Source organism: Pogonomyrmex barbatus, unplaced genomic scaffold, assembly GCF_055798465.1.
Source record: "Pogonomyrmex barbatus isolate J1 unplaced genomic scaffold, ASM5579846v1 scaffold3, whole genome shotgun sequence".
In the NCBI taxonomy this organism is placed as follows: Eukaryota; Metazoa; Arthropoda; class Insecta; order Hymenoptera; family Formicidae; genus Pogonomyrmex; species Pogonomyrmex barbatus.
The window spans coordinates 17,260,395-17,281,711 of NW_028297127.1; the positions used below are offsets into that span (position 1 = coordinate 17,260,395).

At 35.8% G+C, this 21,317-nt stretch overlaps 1 protein-coding gene across 4 annotated transcripts in view; it reads left to right on the plus strand.

The window, feature by feature from the left end:
- Lrch (Leucine-rich-repeats and calponin homology domain protein) overlaps positions 1-21,317 on the plus strand; it is a 44,138-nt gene that overhangs the window by 6,996 nt on the left and 15,825 nt on the right. For 3 of the 4 annotated variants that reach the window (XM_089080385.1, XM_089080382.1, XM_089080384.1), the window contains exons 2-6: positions 17,713-17,857; positions 18,452-18,684; positions 19,046-19,182; positions 19,583-19,798; positions 20,585-20,746. In XM_089080385.1, coding sequence (XP_088936511.1) covers positions 17,713-17,857; positions 18,452-18,684; positions 19,046-19,182; positions 19,583-19,798; positions 20,585-20,746 — 893 coding nt within the window. Of the gene's footprint in view, positions 1-17,712; positions 17,868-18,451; positions 18,685-19,045; positions 19,183-19,582; positions 19,799-20,584; positions 20,747-21,317 lie in introns of those variants that run through there. The other variant, XM_089080386.1, reaches the window with a different exon arrangement.

The following is a 21,317-nucleotide window of genomic DNA, read 5'->3' on the forward strand; positions in this document are numbered from 1 at the left end:
TAAATATTATAATATCAGTTAATAATTTATTAAAAAAGAAGATCAATACAATTTTTTTATATTGAGTTTATAGATAGAGACTTTTTTCAAAAAATGTTTATCTGCGTCAAATAATATAAGAAGAATCTTTTAATCTTTTTAATCTTTAAAAAAAAAATATATATATATATCTTTGATAAATTATCGAAGAATATGAATGACATTCTTAGCTTTGATGAGAGAAAAATCGTGACTTCCTCTTACGAATTATCCTCCGCGGTGATCAATAATCTGGAACAAAAAGTCCTTTTTCGTCGACTCTGTTCTCGTTGATCCGCGAAAATCCAAATAGTACACAAGACCGGGGGGTAGTGACGAACCCTCCGAATTACCTTCAGCGGTATCGAAACGCCACGTTCATCCGGTTTGTCCGCGAGGGTGACGAGCACTGCGTTTTTACAAGGGTGGAGCGGCATGCGTGCGATTTGCGCGCGTGCCGAGCGAGAACCCCGTACTGTACCATGAATGTAAGAGAGACATTCGTGTACGCGTCCGAAGCTAAAGATAGAGGCACCGCAGCTGCAGAGACAGGGGTGCCAAAAGGTCGAGGTACTCCACAATGTGTTATATTGTGGAGTTTGCCGTGGCGCCTCTACTCTCGAGTTTCGTTTATCAGCGTCAGAAGTGGTTCGGCTTACTGCCACCCCCGAAGCACACTGGAGGATCATGGTACTACGCATACTGCCAAAGAGTGTGTGTAAGTTGACATGAAACACGACGAGACGAAAACGAATGGAAAACGTGGTCAAAGTACTCCAGATATGCCGGAGTGCATTGGATTAACCTTAGAACACGCACGACGTGCATTTGTAGTTATATTGTACCAAAAGATTGGATTATCAACGTGCTGCGCATAAAACACACAATACAATTAATAATACTATTAGCGATAATAATCAATATTGATTATTATCAATTGCCTATTTGTTTGACATGAACTTTATTTGTACCAATTGAGAATGTATCGGTGAAAGTTTTGAAGCATGTCAAGTTATCTTAATCTTATCAATACGAGTGTTTTAAAAGTCACGTCAGAAAGAATAAAATGCGATAAATAAATAATTTTTTTCTCGATTTAAGATATAAATACTGATCACTGGCACGAAAATAAAGATGCTAATAATTAATCGGTGCAGTCGTGAAAAAATTTTAATGACTATTTTTGAACAGCGTGATAAAGTTCATCAATGTAATCTAATCCTGTCGCTTATCTAGAGCACTCGTTCCTGTTAAAGAAGCACTCTGGCGAGACGAAATATCTTGCGAAGTGCCCAAGGTTCGAGGAACTCTTGCGAATATATTGTATATATGCATATAAAATGCCTCAATTCAAAAATCGCGATTTTGATACATCAAAATATCGTTTTTAGATACGATTTATTCAGGAATATTTTTTGTTCCTACTAGAATAATAAATAAAATTTTAAATTGTATCCATCTATTTAAGAAACAATTTTACAGTTAGGACTAATTTTAATACAATAGAAACATAAAGTACATATGTTTTTTTTTGGATTCTTTTATTCTTTTTAAGATGCTCCAGAATCTCTTTGAAGAATGACCGGAACTTTATCAATTATATTAAAATTAAAAAATCTAACTTAATTATTAATTTGATGAGTTAATTTTATAAATATGTATAATAATCTAACATAATTTGTTACGTGTTCTAATTCTTACGTAATTGAATTAATTTAAGGAAAATTTATAGCGTTTATAGATTAATCGTTATTTTTTTCGAGGCGTCTTTGCTCCGTCGTGATTAATTTCTTTTCGGCTCCAGCTGCGAAGGCGAGCATGACCTTTCCCGACCCTTATCCCTAATTTGTTCGCGTACGACGGCGAATATGAATGAAGACCGGTGGGGGGGCGAAGAGAAGGTCTCGTGCCAAATGCGGCGCGACACTTCTACGTAATGAGACAGTCTGGTTTCTCTGTGCTCGTCACATCTGAGGTCTATGCCTCGTGTCGCACGCGACCAGTCGGTAGATGAATGTGCCCGATATGGCATTGTGCCGGCGTCTTTCGCGTGCCTCCGGACAGCCATGCGCTTATTGTCCTCTACTTATGCATGTACTAATGCATCCGGCGACCGAGAGAAATCGGCATTTCCTTCGGTATTGACACAATGGTGCGCGTTTCAATTAGACGCAAGCTCGAGTCGCGTCGACGCGAAAAACTCTAAACAAGATTCAAATCTTGTTATTAAAGTGAAGATAATTTCCTAATGTATCAGGAAGAACGATATTTCTGTTTTTTTTTATTAGCACAGAACGGGATTGTTACATCAAGTAGGTAATTTTCTCAATTAAGCAATTTAAAAGGATTATTAAATCGAGATAATAAGGAAATGTTTTTTTTTTAAAGCTGATACTAAGCTGTTTATAAATAAAAATTATGTGTGTCTCTCGTTGTGCGATATTCTTACGTATAAAAATGTGGAGATTCTGTTTTGATGCTAAGGTTTGCAGATTCGCCGCGAATGAAAGAGGATGGGAAAGGTATAGATAGAGATCGAAAGCGGTTTTCGTTGTTCTTCGGGGATTGCACGCGGCTTTACGAGCGTGACGTACTCATCGCGCGCTTAATGATAATGATTCGCTAATTAACTGGGAATAATGCACTGTGTACCTTACCGTACGCGTTTCGTGGATAATACAAATCGGTCGCGGTTACTCCACAACTTTCAGACGCTTCCCAAACGCGAGTGTATCGCCTTTGGCGAATTAGTGCCGCACGCGCGAACAAGCACGCGAGCTTATAGCGGCTCCTTGATGAGGCGTATTAATTCAACACCTTCGCGTCTCTAGGTTCTAATTATCGCACGATGGATAATACATAAGATCGTAGCGGAAAAATTAATGGAAGCGCTGGAATGTAGCGTGGTTCCGAAAGTCCCGTAAGATTTACTCCCGGCAAAACTCACGAGTGAAGCCTGCATTATTTTAGACTGTTTTTATATACCCCGCCGTTTTTATATACATTTAATCGCTTTACCATAATTTTAACGTAATTAAACGATTCGTCCCTTATACGCTGCCGTTTAACTTTTTATTCGAAAAGTTCTCCAGCCGTTATTTAACATTGACCTTGGTTCAAATAACCACTCTATAAAATAACTCATCGCAACAAGGTTGATTTTTTTATACGCTTTTCTCTATTCGCAACGGTTTATCCGTCATTTACATATAACGCGTGTCACTGTATCATATGCGCCATCATTCCTCGTGTGTATCGCATATGCAAGGCAACATGGTGGTTTCGTTGCCGGGTTATAATTAACTCTATCGCAGGGCCGCACTAACATCATCCTGGCTCGGTTTTCAACATCACAATTTCGTACTAGTGCTTATTACCTAATAGAAAAAGCGTAGCAATTACCGAATACGTCGCAATACGTAGCTCTTTGTAAAAATAGTACGAAAGGAAACAGCAATTCTATTAACGGAGGAACATATTTACACAATATGTAGTTTATTTCCCATAAACATTGATTAAAGTTAATTGAAGTTTTAGATAGATTCTCTGTTTTTCCGTTCCGTTCTTTTTGGAATTACAAGTTAATTGAAGTTATTTTAGTTAACCTTATCTAAGTTACTCTTTCGAGTGAATTATCATGTTTTTTTCATGAAGCTTAATTACATCAATTTTTTATTATTAAATCTTGTTCATTTTTCAACTTGTATGGGTATCGTTAATCGCCGTAATTTAAGTTTCATTTAATTAATAAGACGCTCGTCTAGGCTGTAGAAGCTTTCGAAAGTCGTTGGTCCAAAAGGAGTATTCACGGTCTATAAGTAGCGGCCTTTGTGAAAGAGTTGCACCAACCTTCGCTCCGATGCATCCGTTGTTCGAAGATAAAGTATCTTCCGCAAGTTATCGATAGCTTAGAGGAAAGCTGTATGAGCTATGGTTTGTTAAATTTTTTTTCGAGCTGTATTTATGTATCACGACTGTGTATGAACTTTTAATCATTGTAATCATTATTTAAATATTATAATATTATAATATTTATAATATTTTTAATTTGTAAATAAATAAATAAAATATTTTTTTTTTATGTGCGCGCAATATTTATATAAAGCTTTGTAAAGTAATTTATACAAATTAATAAATTTTAAAATGCGAAATTTGCATTAATCTTCGTTTGTATAATCAAGATGGAAATTATTGAGATAACAGCCTAATTTCCTAAGAAATGATGAATATTTTTTTAAAATAACGACAAATATTTTTAAATGATTTTAAATTTGCAAGAAATAATAAAAGGGCGAAGAAAAAAGTTACAAAAAATACATGTGTTCTTAAAAAAGAGATAACGTAAGTATTGCACGCGTTTTGCTACTCCACTTTTATAGAAAGAGACTACTTTGTTTGCATCATGTACTAAATGTTTTAGTTTGTTTGAAAATGTCGTGCAAACTTGGGAAAATGTGAAACAGAAAGAAAACCAGGGCGACGGGCTTGGCACGTCCTGTCCAACATTCAATCACGTTTTAAATGTCACCACATACACATCGCAAAGGGGAATCGCGTACCTTTCGCTTAGGTCATGACATGGTAAATGAAAGTGATTGATTTCTGTTGAGATTGAGTTTTCATTTGAAATGTACGTTGCGTACAGTCTAAATTGGTCCCTCAAGTATCAAATGTCTTCGCTGTGCAATCATTACTTTTGCTTACGATTGTATCAGTGTTTAGATTAATTAAAACATTTGAATTAAAATTGATATTACACAAATATTTTCAATTACAAATGTGATTACAAAAGATAGAAAGCATCTCAACATTTATATAACACATAAAATTTAATATTTTTTAAATTAATTATAATTAATTAATATTTATAATTAATTTATAGTTATAATTATAATTAATATTAATTAATACTTCTTTAATTTCACTTTAACTAATATCATGAGTTATTACATATTGACTATCTTGACAATCTTAGCTGCTTGTTTTTTGTATCATTTAATATAACATGTTGATATCTAGATCATTACGCTATGGAAAAGATAGCGCGCGCGCGCGCGGTGTGTGTGTGTGTGTGTGTGTGTGTGTGTGTGTGTGTGTGTGTGTGTGTGTGTGTGTGTGTGTGTGTGAGGTAAACGTTAAGATGCTTATAATCTATACACGATTCTTCGCGTCTCTGGTATGACCCATATATCGATCCATCGACTTCGAAGTCGGCTCTTTGGCCATGTTATCTATAGATAAATTGGCGCGATGGAACGTCAATGGCCGTTGTTGCATGTTGTATGTGTGTGTGTGTGTATAATTATGCACTTGTGTTTACAGACACACGATACGATACGACTGATTGACTGTGCATCTTTGGTATTTACGAGCGCAATAAAGAACGGTTCATTACTCTTATTGTCGAGTGTTTAATCCGTGTGTGATCGTCCTACAAACGTTTCGCTCGAATCGAAAATTACTTTCTTCCGATGCAGAACATCCCAAGAGATCATCTACAGATTTCTCGATTAATTTGCTATTTGCTCAGAATCTTTTGAGAGAAAATTGTTAAGAAGTATATCTTTTGAAACTGATCGTCATTATGCGGTATCAACGCAATCGTACTAAAATGCATGAGCTTCGAATGTACTTTTGCCCCAGGCAACATTCATACATTCACAGAAATTCCTGAAAATTTAAAACTCTCTGGAGATTTCTCAAGATTTATCTAACAACCAACGCACCTATCCTTTTTTGTAAGATACTCAACTTCAACCATCAGACCTGTTCTTTTCAATTGCGTTATGCCTCTCTTCTCTCTCCTTTCTCTTTCTTCAAAACCTGCGCACACAATCATGTTACTTTAAATGCAGAAAGTATAAGAATAACTGAAAAGAGCAGGCTTGTCCCTTTTCTAAGTTTCCTGATGTATACACGGTGAAGTCACTTTAACCCTTTGTCCTCCAGCGTCACGTAACTTAGCATAATTTTTCCATTTACGGACTTGATTTATACGGATGATTGCATGAATTTCATTTACGTTTGATGCTTTCTAATGCTAAATTGAATATAGCCAAACACCTTATAAATATAATCGTTTCTATTAATTATTTCTATTAGAAAAGGATTTTCGAAGCAGCTAGCATTGTTTAATAAAAATGATATAGTCCGATATCTCTCAGTTGCAAAGAATTTAATTTCACAGTTACGCACGCTCTCACACATACATACACACATACATACATACACAGCTTGCCTTATATCTTTCACTTGTATAAATTTAATCACGCGTTCGTGTATCTAGGCCATGAGGTGCAATTTCTCGTGGATATGTGCAAACTTTCGAAATTCAAAAATCAATACACTTTATACATTTTTATACATTTTATGTTTTATTAATATTAAATGAAATTCAGTAATAAACTCTTTGAAAGATAAACATATTATATGAGAGAATATTTTATTTAGAAAATACTTCATTTTTTTTACCTAAGAAAGGAATTTTGAAACGGATGGAAGAAGTTTATCTACAATACAATGTGTGTCAGTTTTTGTATAATTGTAGGCCCCGTTGTTTGATCGATTCGTTAAGAATTTCCAATGTCGATCGGATACACCCGCCGAAAGTGCGGTTATCTCATGGCTCCCATTGTTGCACACGCAGAATATCGCACCTTCGATCACGCATTGTTTGAAACTAGTCTTGGCGCTCCCATTGCGCGAAATTTATCTGACAAGATAAAAGCACTGGGTTATCAGCGTGGCCAATCTACGATGTATTCTCGCAATGCAATTTGTGCACAAATCACAATTTACGAGATTACAAGATTATAGTTCGAACATCTATTTTTAAGGATAACCTTACATTTCCTAACTCGTAAAGGATTCACTCGTAATCCAAATTTTCCGAGCTAGAATATAATCCAGATTAGAGTTTGAACTAATTCTCAAGTTTTAATTACAATTATTACTTAAAATCCTTTAAGATTTCGAGTTAAAGTTTTCAATTTAAATTTCAATGACCAATTTACTTTTCTAATGATTATTTAGATGATTATGGTACTAAAATCATTCGTTATTACATTCATAAAAAAAAATACAACTCTTATTTTTCTTTATTCCTTTCTCTTTTTTTAGCGATATCTAGTACATAAATATCATATATTTCTAAATAAAAAGTTAAGTTAAATTTTATATCAATTATTTTTAGTACAAAGATGAATTAAATTAATCGAAAACTACCAATACTGACCAGTTATGATCAAATATTGACAATAACGAATCCTTTAGTCTTTCGAGTTATACAACTGCGAATGACATGATTCATCTTGCCGAATGCCGGTTCGCGAATAGCAACGATCGAAAGATCAAAGCCGCTAACTGAACGCACTTTGTGCGTACACGCAGGACGACACATGATCGAAACATTTGCGCCCTGTATGAGATCGTATTCGAATATGTGTACTTGCCGATGTGCGTGAAAATACGTGAACATAAGAGGAGAACGCGACGTTATTCATATCCCCCGTGTTCTTTTCGCACTTCAACGAGAGCCATATTCGTACCTGGAAATGTACAACCTCTATTTGTAAGCTACACCTTTAACACGAAGCATTAGCGCAAGTGGAATAATGCATCGTGAGCGACGAATAAAATCGTGATAGCCAGCTCATGCATATACATATGTATATAGAAAACATAAGCGGTAATGCATGGCCTTTCGTCATTTATTCCACTCATGGATTCTTTAAACGAATCCGCAGTGAGATTTGAGATTTCCCTGTCAGAAAACAGTTTATAAATTAAAAGATAATGATAGTTCGAATAATATCAAAATGCAAGATGCAATACAACAAATCACATACAATTTATAATAATTATATTATATTTTATAATATTTTATAATTATCTTATATAATATGATATAATTATCTAATATTTATGATAATTATATCTTTCTCCATACATAAATCTTTGATAAAAACATACATTTTTTTTTATAAATGTGTTTTATATATGCTTCGATTCATTTCGATTCATTTTTTTCCTCCCATGGCGCCATCGCCACTGTTCGATAGCACGTCAGTATAATTTGTAGGTCGCTTCGTCATTAAGGCTAACTCAATCTGCAAAAGCGCGAGTGGGTTTAAATTGGGAGGCGCGTCCGCGCATGGATAATACGCGTGGAAACGGAGACCGATGAATTTGCCTCGACGATCATCTCAAGTCGTCATTTGTTGAGTACAAATTACGAGGAACAGAGGCTTCTTTAAGAAGCGACTTAGCCCTTTGCAGTAGCATCTCAAACTGATTCATATGAGATCGTGATAACAGAGGAAGCTACAGTGATACAAGAGTTGCAATTTAAGATAAATAATTATGTGTTTGCGTGTTTCGATTATTGCTCCTTGTAATTTAATGCTAATCTTCAATACAAGATACAACATGTAATTAACATGTCATTAACATTAATCGCGATCTAACGACATTATTGTTTGCTCGATTTATTTATATACTTATCGTATATATGATTAAAAAGCTCCATTTTTCAACACATGTTTGAAATAAATCAAGATCTTTAATAATCACGCAAATGCAGTTACAGTAAATTTATAACGCGTCAATTTTACATCTGACATCGTAATGATATAAATAAAATTTTGTTCTGTAATTCGATTTCTACAACTTTTGCATCGACCGTTTTAATGAGATTTTCGCGTTTATTTTTAATTGCGCTTCCATCGGCAAACACTATTTTCTCGAATTTTTCCTTCTGGTGCAAGTTTTCATTTTCCAGCACCAACGTTTTCTTTTACATCAAGCGTAAACAACATAGTAGGTGCATACAATAAAAACACTCTCAACGTGCTCATTACTTTGGGACCGGTCTGATCTCCGTAAAGAAGGAAAACAAGGCAGAAGTAGATTTCTTCTAGTAATGAAAAGAGCGACATTGTAAATAAACAAGAAAATAAACTTTATTCGAAACTCCACTGCAAACAATGTGTGTGAAAATAGAACTCCTACGGAAATAAATGAATATAATCAGCAGCGGAAATGTGTGAAACCGCACCGCGTGTATCTTTCCTGAGCACACTTCCTATACAACGCGTTCGATACGTACTCTCTAAATCTCTAAATCTCTAATCTCAATGATAAATTTACTTTTTGCTTACTCAATTCATAAAAAAATTTGCTAAAAATGGATTCATGAAAATGTCCTAACTTCGTTTTTCTTCTTTTGAAAAAATTTTAGTCGCAAATCTTGGTGAAAGGATTAGCGAGTACAATTGAAATCGATGAGGCTACGACACCTCGCATATCGACGCCAGCGCAAAATTGTGAAAATGTTCTCGACGGAAAAAAACCGTCTCCTTTGTTCTCTCCTGTCGTAGTCGCGTCCATGCATGCACACTGGCACGTCCACCAAATGTACATACGTCTATAATCACGCGCGGCCCGAACGCATGGCCCGAGACTGCTGCGTGCACAATACGACGCACTGTTCGACACGCATCAGCCATCTCGGTCTACGTACAAACCGGATCGTGGAAACGTGACATTTCAGAAATATCACCGTCTCTCCCACCATCTTTCGCTTTTCGATTTTTTTTTCGAACAAAATTTGGAACCAATTTTGCCATATATATGTTTTTTTTTTTTTTTTTTTTTTTTTAATTGATGGTTTACATTTAACTTCTTTTTTTTTTAATTTTTATTTTTTCATCCCCAGAAAAATAGCCTCGGCTTTGATCCGTATCTTTTTCAATGCCGCGTATGTTCGTTGCGAGTTTCCACACGTAGTAATTTATGCCTGGTTGAGTCGTCGCGTACCAGATGGTCGACGACTCGCTGTCGTGGAAATTATCTCTGACGGCCGGCTTAGACGATATCCAAACATCGTCCATCAAAATGCATGCGAGATTTCCAGGCGTTACAGCGTCGGGAAATTCAATTTTGCCCGAAGTATGAAAATGTCCCGACCGAATATTAACCCCGAACACGCAGATTCGGTTATACGATATCATACAGAATTTTATTTCATCTCATATAAAATGCTAATAATTATATTTTTGAAAACAACGGTGTTTATAGAATCAGCTTATTATTTTCACTCATTATTTTAACGATGCCTTATTATTTTAATATATACGCATATACAAAAAAAAAAATTGCTTAAATACGTTCCAAAATGCGTGTATCGAACTATATTTTGAAAAGAGATATAATTTCCGTAATTTGATCTATTAGAAAAGTACTTAAAAACTCATTAGGAATCATCGTCGATTATTGCTAATGATCATCGATAAATAACTCGCTCGGCGAACGTCATCGGCATTGAGTTTCGCCCAGACGACGGCGAGTTCTCGAATTCCGCGTGGCATCCGATCGAGTATGCCGGTCTCGTCTCCGCACTTGCGTCCGCGCGTCGCCGGAAGTTGCGGCGATCCCTCACAAAAGCGACGAGAGAGAAAGAAAGAGAGAGAACGCTCCTTGCACGGTCCTCTACTTCGTTGTGCACCTCTTCGTCTTTGACGCGATCTCACCCGCCAATGACACGGCAATAGCGACGCGGTTCAAGGACAGCACGCGACGACGCGAAGGAGCGTTCTCAAGTTGTCGGACGGATGCGTCATGAACTTCTTCTCTCCCCCATACGATTCCTCCTTCTTTCCTCTTGCTCCTCTCTCACCGGTGCCGTTTCCCGGTGATGTCGTCTTTTTTTTTTCCTTTTGGCCTCCACGACAGCGTCATATGTTGCCACCGTGATGACGATGGCGAAAGTCAATTACGTGAGAATCGCGTTTTACCGGGCATGCGAAGTGCGCGATGATTGTCGCGTCACCAATGGGGAATTCTCGGAAAAAGTGCTTTTGCTTTGAAACAGAGAGATTTATCGAATCTTCATTCCCGCTGGCTTATCCGGTAACTTTTTGCATCGCGGCGGAACGAAGTTTGCACTACGTCGGAATGATAACGTCGAGAAGCGATTTACCTTCGTTTCCACCAACGTAAAATTTGATCTCGGCTCAGTTTACTCTTTACCTTCTTTTAATTTGTAGAATTATATAAAGATAAAAATTAATTGAATTTAATCAAGATCAAATTACTCTACATTGGTGAAAATGGGGGTTGGAAATTGAGTTTTTCTCGATCCGATTTTCTTGAAGATTATTTGAAAGCACCTTACGCATTTTATCCTGCATCGCGATAATGTTTGGAATATTAAACAATCATTTCCATTATGATAATTATAATTATTTAGGAGCAAGGTAAAAAAAGCGTAATCGAGACATTTTTAAAGTCTTCAAGAAATCTTGCCTTTTCCTAGCACCTGATTCTTATATTTTTTGGCGCAACTGCAACCGGTTTTCGCAACAAGCGCAGCGGGCGCGTCTGCATTTTGCACGAAGTTTCTGGCTGGTCTCCCGCAGAGATAACTCGGTCAAATTTCACGCTGATAAGACCGTGAATATTTCACTTTGTTCGAAGCGCGAATGCACACCGTGCACGGAGCGGAGCACCTTGCGTACTTGACTGCGGCAACCCCATGGGCAATATTTATCATGGGGGCGTTATCGATCGCCCTCTGTTTCCACGGTTTCGAGACAGCCCTTATGTGGGTTCTTAAGATCCCGTGTATCCGGCGCAGGATAACTTAACGATGTAAAATCGCACTTCTCGAACGTACGCCAATGATGCATCCTTTCTTTTTCTTACAATCTTATTTCTGCAAGCACATGAGATAATAATGAGAAAAATATTTCATGTTCAGCTAATATAATCTCTTTAGTGCGTATAATCTCTTCTTCTTTTCTCTTCCGCTATTAGAAAAAATGCTAAAAGCCGGTTTCCTTATTTGGTTTTATCATGAGTGTTATATTAATTTGCTTGTGTGAGGCGCAGTTGAGAGAAACTAATATGATGCTGACGACGCCGGATATACTTATCGCTGGCGTAATACTTATCACCGTTTAATCGTAACGAGCAAAACCGGCAGATGCAAGATCGATATTACGTTACGTTGTTGCATCGTCGCAAACAAGGTCCGTCATTCGACAGAAATACTTTCTGGCCGAAGGTTTGTTACGTGATACTATGCCAAGAGAAATTCGAAACTCTCAAATAAAACCAAAAAAAAAAAAAAAAAGAAAAATCATGAAGTAAGAAGATGACAAAAATGTTTCTCCAATATCGACTATGTATACAAAATCCAGAAAATCTCTCTCGCTTTTTTTATCCATATTTTACCCCTGCATTTTCTAAAAACGATACCGAGCCCGTCGCAACGTTCCGTCTATTTTTAGACTACTGTTATTGCACAATAACATCTTCGATAATATCGAGCGATCAATACAGCTAATTCCAGTGCACTTTCGAAATTCGCATTTTCTCATGCCGAAGAAGAAATCCTCGACATCGGTGCGTGACACGTTCCAATTAACGAGAAGTCAACTTCACCTGCAACTCATGGCCAACGACGACGTGTCACGGAGACGCGACTTTTTCGCTTACACGAACGAATCACGTGAGAGGAATCATATGAAAACGAAGGAATTCGTTCCTCGATTTATATCCATAAAAAAAATCGAGATAGACGCAAGTTTGAGTATACTACATTCCTGAAAATCACGAGCAACACTATTACTATATAATAAACATTTCAGACCTTTCCAAGTTTCATTGTTTCTCTGTGAAACGTAGAAAATTAGGGAGATATTTCTTTATTTTTGCACAAATGTCTGTAGATTCTTAATCGCAATTTCTAGGAAACATTTATGTAATTTTTAGGAAATATAAATGTCACTTTTATAGCTAGACATATAAGAAAGTTAGGTAAACTTAAAAAAATTAATTTTGCTTGCAAAATGAAGTAAATTATTCTTTCCTGCAAAAATGGAGCAAAAGCTCCGAGTTTTATTATTAAATCGGATATCCACAGTTCCGTTTGTGTAGGCGTTTAAAAGAGTCGCTTCGCTCCTATCTACTAGCTCTATCGTGCGTCATCATATTCTCAGGTGCTCAGGGGCGCAGTAAACCGGCTCTCTAAACCTAAACAAACTCCTCTATCCATTCACTAACGCCATTGAAGTCTATCTTGCCCCAGGGAAATATACGCGTCCTATATCCTGTCCCAATCGCTATTCGAATTCATATTTGTAATTGAATTCTATATTTCGTGTATATATATCTATCTCATACGCTATGAATGAACTCGAATAGTTTTATCAATACAGCTATAATTCATTTATCAAGAACTAATTTTGCATTAGGCTGAAAAAGTACGCAATTAAATCTTACAATCTGCAATATTCCCTGCAGGGAGGGATACTTTTATATTTTATATGTATCTTTTCTACTTTGTTAGTATCATTTTTCATAAAGTAACTTTTTCATTTTTATCTTTACTCCGTTTATCTTATCTTATCGAAATAAATGTATTTCACTTGTATTTTCTTGTTAATTTTGACACATTTTAGCCCCTTCGAATTGCTTCTCACTTCACAGATAAGTGACCACTTATTCGTTGCGTCGCGATGCAACAGAGCCAGTCAGTTAAGGTTCGAGGAAATGACCGGGCTCGGCCTTCAAGGCTACCTGTTACGAGAGCGCACGTCTCTCCTGTGGTCGCACACTTAGATGGAAACTTGGAACGAGAGAAAGAAATGGTGGGCAGAGTCGCCGCCAGACGACCACCAGAGACCGTCTCGCCTGGAGCCGGACATATATATACCTCCCGGGCTGTTGGCCTCGAGTGCTTTAACACGTGGAGATTAATGTGGAAACCGGAGACTTTCTGCAACTTTACTTTTCGTCAAACCCTTATCCCTTTTCGTTTAGAATTTTCGCCAGATAAGTAAAGCCCTCCGGCCGACTTTCTAACTTAACGTGACCATCTCTGATTTACACAGAAGTCACAAAGCCTTTCTTTTTTTTTTTTTAATCATTCGTGATTTTTATCAAATATTATAAATCAAATGATTTCACGTATTCGAATATTCTGTGTGAATTTTTCTACCTAATAATAATAATATTATAAATTATATTATTTAAAAATTTAATGTATATCGAGTAATGTATATCAATAGCTCAAGGTAAACTGCAATTTAACGTTTCTATAAAAATGAACGCAGCATAGCTTTTATAGTTTCTATAGTTTAGCTAGTAATATTTAAAAAAATTAAATCTTGATCGGAATAAGCGTGAACAAAATAAAAAATAGCATTTTTATTTTGCAAAAAGGATAAATGGTTTAACTATAGTTTTTAACTAATCATTTATCAATGCGTTTATTTTAGATAAGATAAATTTGGAATATATAGTAAAATGAGTTTAGAAAACTGCCACGCCCTTTATCAGCAAATAATGTCACGGTGTGCGCGTCACGCAATTGCGTATCGATCCTCGACGATAGGACCTCGACCTTGGTCCTTGAAATGTTCCAGTGCATCGACCCTTTCTGAAACGTCCTGTACAACCAGCACGAAGGGCTCGGCTGCCATATTTATGAAGTCTGACCGTTAGGAACGGAAGTGTAGATATATTTATAGAAAGTCTTGCACGCGCGGTTCCGCTGATTTTTATCGGCCATTTCTGAATTTAAAATATCGATATATGACTACCTTCTATCATCGATAACGCGACATAGAAAGATAAAATTCCTCTTTCATAAATTGCACGAGAATAAAAAAAGATTACTCCTTAATATAGATTAATAATTCTATACATAATGTAGAAACTATATTAGCTTTTTAATTAGAACAGCTTTAGATTATGATTTATTCATATATTCTTACTATATTTTAATTGCTATTAATACTGTATTATATTGATCTCTGTTCTAGTATTATTAAACACCATTACGTGTTAAATAAAGAAAATGATACACTGCATATATTTCAAAAAATATGGCAACAAAAAAAAGTATTTCTTTTTTAACAGAAGATTTTTATTTTTAAAATTCAGAAAGATGAAGGAAAATTTCCTATTTTTTTTCGTAAAACGCTTTGTAATTAAATAGATACAGTATTTGATATTTTATAATTAAAACATCAGATATAACTAATTGTAATTATAACTAAATATAATTAATTGACAGTAATACTTTCATAAAATTTACAAGAAAATCTCTTCAATATATTTTTCGAAATATAATAAAAACATGCGTTTTTCTACTTTAGTTTCTAACGAACACTAAAATTCAATGAGAATTACACTCTACTACTAATTAATGTAACTTCCCATGCTTTCATGATTTTATTTCTTGTGAAAGATAGAAGCGAAGGGAAAGCTTTCCAATCATGACATACGCCTCTAAACCTATGAATTGTAATAACATACCGTATGTTAAAACAAATTCTACAATAAAGTGTGACAATATCAATGTCACACATGCCATGTCGACGAAACGACTGTCTGCCGCAGAATTTTGCCAGTTTGCACAAAGAGACGATGCTTGAGAGAGAATTCAATATTGCGTGGGAGTTGCTCATGGGGATTGGTAAGGGGTTCCAGCCCCGTCTTCGTCAGACAGGCCGACGCCCTTGCGCCACGGACATACGATCGACCGTACTTCACCAGACTTCGAAAAGAACAGACTTAGATTAGGCAGAAGATATTACACCTCGACAAGTTACCTGATACCGTATATATATCAATCTTCGATTTGATAAATTTTTTTAAAGATACTCTTTATATTGAAATTTTGTTAGTGCAATTATATGGCGATCTAAAGCGAAGTCTCTACAATAAATTCCTAATAAATTCCTAAAAATAAACGAATATAAATATGTATTTTATTTAATTATATACAATAGTAATATTTTATATTTTTTTAAATATTTTAATTATTTAGTTATCGTTCAATATTTCGGTTGTGTCGATATTTTTTATTAAAATATTAATTTGTAACGTTGAGATCAGAAAATCAAATATTTCGATGTATAAAAAAATATTGTAAAGCATTCCTATGAACGCATCTCATTTCTTCCCATTCGAATTACTTTTGCTTCAATGTGTTTAGCGTAGAATGTGAAGAAATGAGATCGATTAATGAAGTTACGCTCATCAAGATACACCCTCGGGTGGTAACCACGTAAATTGCCACAGTTTTCGATGAATGAAGACGAATTACATCTCATGCTGAATTACGAGTGCAATTTGTAAGATTGAGTTATTGCAATCTGCGATCTAATAATTATATGCTAATGAGAGAGAAAAGAAAAAGGAAAAGAGAAAATTAAGTAACATTATATTGACTTAAATGATGACATGTACTATTTACTTATCATTTTTAAATATTTTATTTTACATAAATTTTATTTTACATAATTGCAGAAACAATCATTTTTTTATACTTGTGAACGTAATTTACAAATTGCAACAAAATTTATGTCGTTTAAATATTTTTATTCGTTTAAATATTTTTTTAGTGATGAACAAGAATGTCGAAAATCTCTGAACAAATTTTGCCCTTGATTTCTCTGGAGAAAATCTTACGCGCGTAACGATTGTCAGTTTCCATTCAACGAATTTATTAGAATTTAATTTTCCAGACTTTCTACAAATTTAATATATTATAAGTATATTTGCATAAAATGTTAATTTGCCCTATATATTTCGCAGAGAGAAGAAAAGAGATGTATAAAACACATAAATTATATGCTGTTAAATGTTTTTATAAAATAACGTCTGTTGTATCGTCTCAATTATTCTGTTTGTTGCCTTATGTCTAATAAGATCAAGGCTTTTATATTTTAAGACTATAGAAGGCTAACTTTTTATGATTTTATGATTGACACTCCAAGCGACGTTTAAATGTCAAGTACATGTAGGAGCATTCTAGACTGCGCCCTTTTCTCAATAACTGATGTTAAAAATATACATATAATTAGAAAAATATATATTTAAAAAATTATGAAAAGATAAAATTTAATATTTTATCATCAAAATTTTGACATAGACAAACAATTTTATATATATTTACCAGATTATCTAATTTTAAGCAAAAATCTGGGCATCTTATATGATTATAGAGTATGGCTAATTTTGAACGCGTTTATGACATCTTCATATGAACTGGTTGCATTAAAAGATCTAGCTATTTCGGAACCATTCTATAAATGTGACTCGAGGGCGTCTTCCGCGCGTGTTTTGCAAGACTCGAGGACGACTGATTATTGATCAGAAAGAAGGTTCGAAGCCAGGAGCAGCTGAGCTACCCTTGTCCTTTTCCTGCGTTTCGAGCCTTATGCGCGCACGTGGCCGTCGCGCCCCATTCATAACAACCCCCAGCAACACCCCAAGATCGCCGAGGCATACAGCTGTTGCCATGGGAGACGTATTGGTACCTTATTAAGACAGTTCGATACCACCGCTTCTCAACGAGTTTTATCGGCCAATCAGGAACGACGTTTATTGCCTGCAACATTTATCGGACGCTTTTGCAATGCGATGAACTATCCTAATGAGAATGCGGAACTTTGATGGCGAGCGACAGCTTTTAATTGCAAATTAGTTTTCAATAGCGCGAGATCTGCCTTTTTCATGTTCGTTTATCATATTTATAACGCGTTTCGATTTCACGTTGAAATCAACGCGACGCCTCTTAAAGCGACATTTCTTTTTTAAATGGAAAGCGGAAGTTGCCGACCACATCGCGTCTTTATCGTCTAACACGTCATAAAGATGGGTGTCTGCTTTCTGTTACAGATCTTTCGAAGAATCGTTTCAGTGAGTTACCGGAGGAAGTCATGGAATTTCCATTTCTCGAAAAGCTGCATCTTTATCATAATGCCATAAGAATAATCCCGGAAAACGTCGTAATGCTTCAATCTCTGAACTACCTCGATCTTAGGTTGGTAAATGTACGTAAATACATATTTACACACACACACACACACACACACACACACACACACACACACACACACACACACACACACACACACACACACACACACACACACACACACACACACACACACGTGTTGGACTGCGTGATACTGTATCGGTAAGCATCCTGCACGGTATGGCGTATCGATATCGGCGATAACGTTGAGTTCCTGTGATATACTGTGACTCTACACGATGTAATTAAATATTTAAAATACTCTTAAAAAGTTATTAGGATAACGATTTTTCAATTATATATACATTCATATAACAAGCTATTCCTTGAGGAATTCATCGATTTCGAAAAAAGAAAATTTTAACGAAAGACACGCATTTTGAATAGATTTTATTTTAGATTTTATTTATAAATTCGTATCAATTTAAAATAAGTTGATATTCTAAAGTTGATGTTCTAAAGTTTGAAATATCCTAATTATTTGTAATAATTAAAATTAAAAACTGATCGGTTATCAGATATATTTATAGTAATTAGTTACTCGTTTTTCAACAAGTTTTAACACGAATCTACTAAAGAAGACAATATCCTGATTCGCAGTCGAAACCAATTGACATCACTACCTCGAGAGATATGCAGGCTACCCCTTCAGACGTTGCTAGTCGCGCACAACAGATTAACATCTCTGCCAGACGAGCTCGGCAGGATGACAGCATTGGCAGAACTGGACGCAGGTTGCAACGAAATCACGAGTCTTCCACCTCGAATGGGCGACCTTGCGCGACTCCGGTCTCTAGACTTGAGGAGCAACTTGTTGGTGCACCTGCCTATAGGTAGATACCAGGTTCATTTTTTAATACGATACAACAGCTGTATACCACGAAATCGTAATTAAGTAAGCATTTTATCGATCTGCTTGAAGAAATAGCATTTTACCAGAAATCTGTTTGGAATTTAAAAGTAATTTTCAGTAAATTAGCTGTAAAAAAAATCAACAGCCAGTTAAAGATACTCAATCTATATAAATCAATTCTTACATTAATTATTTGTATTTTTTAGATAAAATAAAAAATTTAGCCTTGAATAATATGTTTTAAAAAAATTACTAAAAATATTACGGCGAATAGGTGAACATCTCAGATATTTGACGATCAAGTGCGAAATGTTGGGGTCTCAAAATGTATTTTTACGTAGAACTGACGTACCTGAGACTCGTGAAGCTGGATATTAGCGGCAATCGAATATCTGTGCTTCCAAATGAGATGAGGAAGATGAAGAGCTTGGTGGATTTTAAACTGTCTGATAATCCGTTAACTTCGCCGCCTGCCTCGGTGAGCATTTTAGCAAATGATTTAGCAGATGATCATTTTCGCTCAAGCGTACGATAACTTCTTTCCATGATACGCACTCCTACTCGCTTTACTCCCGCCAGTCCGGCGAATTTTAATAAATCCGTACGTACGCTATTACCTCACCCATCGACTGCCATTTCCTTTAGTCACAGTCTTCCTACGGCCTACGGAATTGATTGCGAAACCGGTGCCTTTCGCTACGAACTTTATTCGAGACTATTTGAATTCTTGAATCAATATCTCGCCACTCGAGAACGTTCAATATCATTCTATATGTTAGAAATCAATAAGAACGAAGGAAATGACGGGACGTCCTTTTTCCTTCGCTGAAGATATCGATTTTATGCGATAAAATTATAATTTTCACCGCCGGTTTCAGCTATGCATTCGCGGGCGAACGCACATTTTCAAGTACTTGGAGAGACAGGCAGCGAAACACGAGAGAGCTAGAGGCAGTCGGACGCGACGGACACCTCTGGACACGAGGGGTCACGCGACACTGGACACGAGGTCACACCGGCGGCACAACGTTGACAGCGGGTACAGCACCAGCGACGGTGTCGACAAACGTTGGTCCCAGGAAATCCACAGCGCGGTTAGTTTCACCGTCGTTCTCGTGGCCTTTCCGCTATCGCTACATCTTCTGCACACGCTCTACAACTATCTCCTCGCGCAGTTATCCGACGAGTCTACCACTGAATCGTCTGCACATCTCTGATCCGAAGATCCAGTTTGGATGTCGAGTCATATGATCAAAGCACAAAAACTTCCGCTTTTATCTTTTAAGAAAGAAAGCTTTAAAAGATAGACATATTGAATTGCACATGATTAAAGCCGAACAAATAGCTTCTGTAATGAAAAAAAGAATGTTGAAACATGAATAGGAATATTATATTTGCTTATGCACGTAGTTAAAATACTTATTTATATACTAAAGGGATAGTATATGAGGGGTAGTAGATGTAAGTAGTAGTAGTAGGTGTATATATTTAAATATGAAGCATTATTTTATGACAACAGTAATATATACTGATATGCTTTTGCTTCATATTTATTGCTTTTTAACAAATGTTGTTGCTTTTTAGACGCTTCCTTTTTTTAGAAGAAAAGAATTTTTAATTCTTTTATTCGTATGACCTTTTAGAATTAAAAATTGTTATATATGTTTTTCTGTTATATATATGTTTTAATTTGTTTATTTATATAAGTTATTTGTATATAAGTACAAAAAAGCGTGTTGTTGTGTCTTAAAAAGATAAGCGATGTCAAGTTTGATCTCTAATTATTGTACAAAATGCATGAATAAAATGTTACCGGTGCGCAAAATGCACACAACTCACAATTTTAAATGCCTCCTATTGGCCACCATTTGCGTGCACAGGTGCACGACGGCGAAGTTCGCGGCTTGTGGCGGCAGGAGTGCTCACCGCTTTCGATAACATTACCACACGAGGTAGGCGTGAACGGATCCTGTAGCGGTACATCGACACCCAGCACAATTTCACCTGGGGAGCACACATCTCTGGAAGATGAGTTGGGCAAGGTAGGCTAATACGTAAGACTTTCGTTTTTTACGCAAAAACAAGTTAATCATTATCTAATTCTTTAAAAAAAAAATAAAATTATGAAAAATATTGAACTGCACATTTTTCAATTTTTTTTTGAATATTCGAATTTTAATCTGAATATAGAATTATAATTTTCTTCTTTCTTTCTTGTATTTAATAAATAAGAATGTCAATTTGTTAATTCTGTTCATATTTATGATTTAAAAAACTAAAAAAAGATTTGTAATGTCTTAAGATCATTTTCATGACTCAAGATAGAAACATCAAGAATAAAAGATAGAAGTATCGATGTGGTTTTGCTAATTGATTAGGATAATAGAAAGATACTGTTATCAAGAGTTTATCACACTATTTACATTTCTACTTGGAGCGTTTAAGCAATAGACCGTACCAGGGAATTTAAAGGATGACATAGCCGCTATATTTAGCTGTCGAATAGATCTCAAGTCGAGCTTCGGCAATGATAATCGTCTCGACAGGCCGTTGTTGGCTATTACTCAAATCTCGTTATAAAACCTTGACCTAATAAAACATCACGTTAACAAC